Raw genomic sequence first — 7,871 nt, 5'->3', positions numbered from 1 at the left:
GTGACCGGCTGCAGCTCTGTGACCTCGGGAAGTGACCGGCTGCGGCTCTGTGAACTTGGGCAGCGACTGGCTGCCCATACCCGTCTCTGGAGCGCAGAGGCAGTTCCCACGCTCACAGGGCTGTGGTGAGGGCCCCTGAGCGGACTTACGGGAGCGGTGCTGGGGGCTGGGCAAGCCGGACAGAGGCGGGAAAACCAACGCGAGACAGGAACCGCCAGCTCTGGGACCTACCGGCCGGGGGTGTCCCCTCAGCCCGAAGAAACTGCGTCCCCAGATAGGATACCTTGTCCTGTGTCTTTATGGAGAGAATGAAACTAGTAACAAGGTAGCCACTTCTAAGGGGCCTGACCCTAAGCAAGCAAGATCCCCTAGGGAGGCGGTGGCCGCGCACGAGTCCCCGGTCGAGGGGTCAGCGAGAGCACAGACAGCTAGGCTCTGACTAAACCACACCTACCGTCTCATGTGACACGGACACTGCTCCACACTGGTAACAATGAAGTCCTTGGAGAGCCTCTGGGATCTAAGGGGACCCAGAGTCGGGGTGGGGGGGTGATCCACACTGCAGGTCCCCAGCCGCAGCCGAAGCCTTCGACTCGACAGGTCTGAGTGGGCTCGCCTCTGCCCCAGGGCGGGGCTTCGAGTGCGCAGCATCCCCGAGTTAGCGCGGGACACGCGGGCCCCCACGGCCCACAGGGACCACTGGGTCAGACTGCGCCCTCTGCAAGGCCAGGACACCAGAATTCTGCCTTCTGCTGTAGCTTTTCTGGCCTGAATGCCCAGAGCAGATTTTATGAATATTACATTTTGGGGAAGTAAAAATTGACTGTTTACAAGATAATCTCTACTATACTGTGAAAAATGTTATACAAATAACTACATAAGTCATAGAAACACTTAAAAACTTTATTATATGCTCATATCTAACACAAATCCTTGTAAACAGTTACACCAAACACATCCTTTACGCACTATACATGAAAAATACAAAACCAATTCAAGTACTTCTCATTTTAAACCAATTTTAAACCTATTTTTTTCATTTTTATCTTTTCCTTTATTTAAGCTTTCTTTGACACCATAATGAAATGGAACACAAAGTATTAGCTAGAACTTTCAGACCTTCTTCTTCACCTATCATGTTTACTACGTCCAGGATGCTCTGCCACGGAGAATCAGCGCGTCGCACGCTAGGCGTGTGTTCACAGCCAGGGGACACTTGAGGACCTAACAGACGCGTGTCAGGGACGGAGGCCCGCCGCAGCGGCGCTCCACAGGCCCGCCAGGCCCCGCCGTCCCCAAGGCCGACGACCAGGACAGAGTGGCTGGAGGGCCGGCCCAGGAGAGCAGCCGCTCAAGTCACAGGCTGCCTGAAGGTCACGCAGTTCCTGCAGGACTAGGAGGACCTTCAGACGGAGGGAGGACGGACTTAGGAAGGAGGGTGGTCCTCCCCCCGGATGCTTCGATACTTAGCCATGTCTTCTGGAAATACTTTTGAAAGTTCTTGAATCAAGAGGCTTTTGAATTTCTAAAATGAAAATATACACCGTCAAAGTATGTTTGTCACCTGTCACCCCAATTAAAGACTGCACCCCCCACCCCAAGCCCTTCAGAAGAACGGAAACCGTGCTCTGCCCCAACGGGCATGGGCCTGCCAGCGCTGCGGGCTCACGGCCGTGGTCGTGCTATTTGGCAAACCAGCTGCAGATAATAGGGCGGTTCATCGATAACCATCTGCAAGGCGTTCCCATCCAAATCCGACCTCTGCACAGCACAGAAAGCCCCGCTGGCGGGGCGCCAGCCACACAGGTGGGAATGATTTTTGCAGACAGTGCACGTAACAGGAATCTTCAAATAATATTTAATTAAGCAATTATTAACTTGAACCACATCACAGTCTCTGTGTGCAAACAACTCAACAAAACTTTCAGAGCAGCTGGAAATCTGTCTACGCCAAACGCCATGGCTTCCTGCTCCTACTCATCAGCGTAACACCTGTTTACTCCAGCCTCCGCGGCAGCTAGTACCTGGCAACATCTCGACCCTCTTCCCATGAGCTACACGGAGAAGCAGCAGCGCGCGTGCGAGCAGCTAAGAGCACACGCTCAGGGGAGCCTGCCCTGCACCACGACCTGAACTGTTTAAGATTTAACTTTCGGAAGTTTAAACACATGACCCATGGGCAAACAAGGCCATGTAACTGCTGTGAATTTCACAGGTCTCAGATGACAGAGGATGACACTGAGTGACAACGGACGCACACCGAGGACAAGCCGCACAGCCCCCGAGCAGCACCACTGATGGGAAACACAGGCACAGGCCCCGGAGGCACACGGAAGCATGGCGGGACTGAGGACACGGGGACCGCAACCCTGTCCACACGGAGGGGCTTTCTGCCGGGCACCGCAACTCGCCAGACAGTCCGGACACCCCCGGTGCATGGCTGACGCAGCTGCACCACCTCTCAAAGATGACACTGGGCTCCCCAGCAACTCAGTCCCAAAGCGACAAGACCGAAATGAAGCCACAGCGGCACTCGTGGCAAACACCACGTCTAGGGCCCGCTGCCCATCCTCAGTACCCATTCCCTGGGGGACCCCGGGAAGCCCTGCCGCCCCAAAGGACCTGTGACGACTGTCACCATCATCTTGACAGTCCGTCTGCTCATTTCTCACACCCTCTGAGCCCTAAGGAGTCACATCAGACACCCCTGGCACACCTGTGGGCACCGGCGACCTGGAGCGTAAGGCTCACAGTGGACACAGAACAGAGGAAAAGAAAAGAGCCCCCCGCCCCCCGAGTGAGCTTAGGAAAGCAGCTTAGGAAAGGCTGGTTCCCGAGGCCTGTCTGGGGAGGTGACAGTGAGTGACCCCAAGTGTAAGTCAGTGAACAGAGAGAGCAGGCAAGAGCTCCCGAGAGAGGAGACGGCATGAGGAGGAACAGGAGGGGACGGTGGGTGACCTCCAGGAACGGAGCCCGGCCAGCGTGGCTAGGACAGGACGCGGGCCGGGAGGGGAGGCAGGAGGCCGGTGCTGAGAGGCCAGCGGAAGCCAGAGCCCGGAAACGGGGGGGCACCATCCAAGTGAAGAAGCCACATCCCCCCCAACTGGAACCACATTTGAATGAATTTAAGAAAAAGACGACACATTTCACATTCAAGATACATAGTTTTCTAGACCTCATCGCGGCGAAGGAACAGAGGCGGCCTCTGGGGAGAACCGTCACACAGGGGTACGGTGCGAAGGGGTCTAGAGTCAGAACCTGCAGAAGGGACCAAAGGTCCAGGAACCCTCCAAACCGAAGGACCCGGGTCCAGGAAAAGGCCCAACGGGAAGCGCCGGAGCGCAAGTCTTAAAAATGAACACAATCACGGGCGGGCAACGGCGACAATCAATCACGGACGCTAACCGTGACTTTCCAGAAGCAGGGCGATCGCAAGGCCCAGCCGGGCAGCGCTGTAAAATCGCTGACGCTTTACTACGCGTGGAAGAGAACGAGGAGGGCGCGGAGCGGAATGCGCTCCGCGAGGGTCTCTCTGCGTCTGACGGCGCCGTTCCCGGGAGCCTCACTTACCTTCATCGTGTCGATCTTGCCTTTGACTTGCTCGTTCTTCGCCAGAGCCCTCTCCAGGCACTCCTTGGTGTACAGCTGTGGGTTTCGACCTTGATCTATGTATCTGGAAACAGGGAACATCTCCGTTAACACTCTCAGGATGCTCATCCTCGCGGTTTCCTTACAAGGAAAAAAAAAGCTAGCTCTATACAACGTCACGTGGCCCTGTTTGGACCAACGGCGTCCAGGAAGCGGGTGAACTGGCAGTCCTACATTTATACAGGTGTAGATGACATGACCTCATATTGTGTCTAAGAACAAGGACAACTCAGGCAATCAAGTCATGCTCAGTCGCGGGGGAGCCCAGCAAGCTCGCAGCCACCCGCCCCACGGCTGCGGCACGCTGCTCTGCAACGGCCTGTGGCCATCATCCCTGACCCTCACGACAGCCCGCGAGGTCAGGCAGCCACTGTCGGGAGAGAACTGGGCCGGCCAGGGCTTCGGGCCCCAGCGGCACAGGGGAGAGTTCACCAAGGTACAGCATCCATTCCAGGTCCCCTAGTCCCTTGGGAACCGGGGTGGAGGAGCCTGGGGCTGCTGGACGGGGAAGGGCAGGAGAGCTCTGAGCCAGAGAGCCAGGTCTGGCCACCCCGAGATTATTTCACAGACTGTCCCACTGCTTTTAACAGTGGGGGTGGAGGGGGGGCTGACCACTTTCCTAAATACACCTAAGTAATCTGAATTTAACAGAGAGTCTCTCCAATTATTTCCAAACAGTATAAAACCATTTTTTGAAATTTTCAACACTTGTCCCCAAAGTGTCTTCATTATCCAAAAGATTTCATTAAGCTCCTCCACATTGTACCAGCGGTAGGCCACCTGCCTACTTCCATGTCCTGGACACCTGGATACCACTCGGCTTAACTGAATTATTCATTACAAAGAAACAATACCACCACACTAAGTCCAATTTATGTATTTTTATGCATCAGTATAAAAAAAAATGCTCACTTCAGATTAAAGACACTGTTAAGCTACTGTTACTGGCATAAAAACTGGCTTTTCATTACGACAGACAGCAAAAGATTAATAACTCACAAATTCTAAAACTTCTGTTGTAATGCAATATTTTTGACATGATGGTATGAAAGCAATAAAATTATGGTTTTAATTCTCAGTAAAATCCATCCATTTCTGGAAACAAAAAAACCCAACGGGTTCAAGTATCCTAAATAAACCACCGTTTCGACAGCAATACCATTCGGACTGGGCTCTCCTGAGACCCGAGGGTTGAACCCCACTTCTGCCAACACACCCACCCAAGTGCTGGACAGAAGGGCCTGGCTGACATCTTTATCTTTGTTACAGACACAGTCGGTGCCCGAAGCGTGTGCTGAGGCCGCTGCTGTGGGCCTGGAAACTCCTACTTCATTTGCATATGCTGCTTATCACAGCCCAGAGGCCACCTCATTCCTGCACTCCACGTGAGTCTCCACTGTCCCTTCTGCTGTGGCTGAGCTGGCCGAGGTCCGCTGCCCTTTGGCAATGTCTCCCCATCTCGTATCCCCATCTGCCCACTTCAAAGACTGAAGCAGCCACCGGCACCCATCACCACACCCATCTGGCACATCCCGGACCAGAATGGCACCACAAAAAGACACGCCAAGGAAAGCAAAGTGGCCTCCACACTCCCACACTGGGCAAACCGCCACTGTCGTCCAGGAGTCCAGAGATGTAACTCACGCATGTCAACTTCGCGCCCACCTGAAGCCGGGGGACTCAGTGGGGCCAACTGAGAACACACAGAGAACATGTGACACCACGCCCAGCAGGCAGGGACAGAGCCGGGACCATGAAAACTGCAGCCTGTGGGGCCTGTCTTTGTGCAGAGCTGCTGAGTTGTAATCTGGACTTGTATCTCTGACCTCCTGGGGTATAAAATGACAATAACTGTTCCTTTTTTTTGTTCAAGGAAATCAGTGGTACATGTGCAGAAAGTACTAGAATGTTCTCACTGATCCCAGCCAGATCTGGCAGGGAGAGGCTGCTTGGCATGAAGAAAACGGCCCTGGCCTGGGCAGGACATGTCCGGGACACCGACCACCCAAACAGGCCTCTGCAGTGGGATAAAACCTGGACTGAAGAAAACTAAAGAAGTGTATTCCCTGGAGGCGTTCTCTGGGCCATGACTGAGACAGGTGCATGTAACTTCCCCAGAGAAAACGGTGAACAGCCTCCCAAACTTACTTGGCCAAGAATCTTTTTTTTTTTTTTCCCCCAACAGAGAAGATACTATCACTCCCCTGACCTCGCACTCCTGGGCAGCGTGGGAGACACCAGACCAGATTATTCGCAAGTTCTGGATGTAATTTTTTTAACTTAAAATACAGCCCACTAAAGACTTTTTATCTTTTTTTCTTTTTTAAGGAAAAAGGGAAGTTATGTGGCTGTCTTTTTGTCTAAGCAAGATTTTGAGAACCTATGATGCTTTTCACATATTTAATAAGCCTCTATTCACATGTAACTCTTTTTCGAATACACAATATTGATAGTTTTATAAACCGTTAATCCCATTAAAGCATAAACGCCATGAGAGCGGGTATTTCTGTGTTTTTTCCACTGGCATATCCCCAGCACCTAGGCTGTCCTACTCCATGGCAGGCACTAAATCACCATGACTGAAGCAATCGCTACACCACAACTAAACAAGAATCACACTCGAATGAATATCAGAAATGGTACTTACTCGAAAACTTCTAAAGGCACAGTGATATCATGAAGTTGCTGTCTGCACTTATCGATATCCTGTAAGCCGGTAACGATAAAATTCCTGAGGGAAAAGGCGAAAATGGGGTCATCTGGTTAACTCGATGACAGACACCAAGAACACCACCCACCTGGCCAAGCAGGACCCCACACAAGTGTTCCTTCCACATGCGGGGTTACCCAGGGCTCACGGCTACTTGGTTAACTACAGAATTCCCAGGAAGGCTTCGGAGTTGCAGGAGCCCCTCAGAGCTTTGTTGTGTTGATTTCCTCTGTAAACTAGAAATCACCAATTGGGGGAGGGGCGGGCAGGAACCAACCCCTTTGAGAACTGAGAAAGCCTTCCTAGATCACCTGGCTAGTCTCACAGCACCGGGTATGTAACAGAGGTTGCAATTACATATATGTTTGTATGCTTGAACTCCCTAGTAAGCCGCGGGCCCTTCTCCAGAGCATTCTATTTGTGTGTTTTCCTTTGTCCATCCCAGGACCTAGCACCATGGCCACCACAAGGCTGTTGCCAAAAAAATTCCCCTCCGGGGACAGGGGCAGAATTCCTCAGAGGGCTCAGAAGGAAACGCTGGGAGCCAGGCACACGTGCGCAGGGAGGGGCTGAGACTGGGAAGCACGACTCCCTCTGATGGGGCCCCTGAACAGAAAATGTTTCGTCTGGCCAAGATAATGTCCCCAAACGGCCCTCAAGAAAAGGTCCCAGCAAGGCAAAGCGAGGAGCCCGCCCTCCGAGCGCGCAGCTTGCAGCGCGACGGGTCCGAGGCACCGGCCCGGGGAGGGCGAGAGCGGCTGCGGCTCCCTGCCCGGCCCCCGTTCCCGGCTCGCCGCTCCCGACCCCCGACCCCCGATCCCCGACCCAGACCCAGACCCAGACCCAGACCCCGGCCCGCTCCCCACCCGGCCCCCAGGAGCGGACGGACGCTGCCGGCCCCGGGAAGGCGCCACTCACAGTTTCTGGTTGAGCCCGGCCTGGCTGCTGGGCTGGAAGTCGCTGACGATGATGCCGAGCTGCCGGATGTTCTCCACGAACTTCTCCAGGTGCTCCTCCAGGTGGTCGAACTTCTCCGCCATGGCCCCGCACCGCGCACCCCCGCCGACGCGGCCCCGCTCCGCCGCTTCCTGCTTCCGCCCGGGCCCGGCACCACTTCCGTTTCCTGCGAGGGCGGGGGCGGGGCTGGCCGGCGGGGGCGTGGTCAGGTCCCCGAGCGCCGTCTGGGGCGGGGCCTGGGCGCGGGGCCCCGCCCCGACAGCCCCAAAAGGCCCAGGTGAGCGAACCTGCCAGGTTTCGGTCCTCAGAACGCCTCTGCGTGTTCTAAGGGCCACAATGAGCTAGTGGTGAGGACCTGGGAGACCTCCACTGGACCTGAGCAAGTTCCCTAGCTTCTGTTCGCGTCCATAAAATCAGGAAAATGTGACCTGACAGCTTCCTGAGGTTAGAGGAGGTAATGCCAGGAAAAGGGAGAAGCCCAGTGGGTAGGGCTTGGAGAGAGTAGCTTGTCTCCACGGTGAAAATGACTATTTTTTAATGGATATACAAATTATAG

The 7,871-nt window shown here is 54.4% G+C and overlaps 1 protein-coding gene across 1 annotated transcript; it reads right to left on the bottom strand.

Moving 5' to 3' along the window:
- Positions 1 to 882: 882 nt before the first annotated feature.
- On the bottom strand, positions 883 to 7,462 carry MED10 (mediator complex subunit 10). The gene is made up of 4 exons (XM_039842815.1): positions 7,277 to 7,462; positions 6,296 to 6,379; positions 3,571 to 3,673; positions 883 to 1,525 (listed from the first exon to the last, which is right to left on the bottom strand). Exons 1-4 carry the CDS (start codon positions 7,396 to 7,398, stop codon positions 1,427 to 1,429), a joined length of 408 nt encoding a protein of 135 aa, XP_039698749.1. The 5' UTR covers positions 7,399 to 7,462; the 3' UTR covers positions 883 to 1,426.
- Between the last annotated feature and the right edge of the window lie 409 nt (positions 7,463 to 7,871).

Source organism: Pteropus medius, unplaced genomic scaffold, assembly GCF_902729225.1.
Source record: "Pteropus medius unplaced genomic scaffold, Ma_sr-lr_union100, whole genome shotgun sequence".
Lineage (NCBI taxonomy): Eukaryota > Metazoa > Chordata > Mammalia > Chiroptera > Pteropodidae > Pteropus > Pteropus medius.
The sequence above is the reverse complement of the archived record's forward strand: the minus strand, read 5'-3'. Positions and strand labels throughout refer to the sequence as shown.

What these genes read in the sequence shown, in the direction of transcription:
- MED10 (XM_039842815.1), bottom strand. Translation starts at nt 7,398, where the DNA reads ATGGCGGAGAAGTTCGACCACCTGGAGGAGCACCTGGAGAAGTTCGTG. An exon ending in GCCGGGCTCAACCAGAAACT is followed by an intron (nt 6,380 to 7,276) that starts GTGAGTGGCGCC and finishes CTTTTCCCTCAG; the next exon opens with GAATTTTATCGTTACCGGCT. An exon ending in GCAAGATCGACACGATGAAG is followed by an intron (nt 1,526 to 3,570) that starts GTAAGTGAGGCT and finishes TTTTCATTTTAG; the next exon opens with AAATTCAAAAGCCTCTTGAT.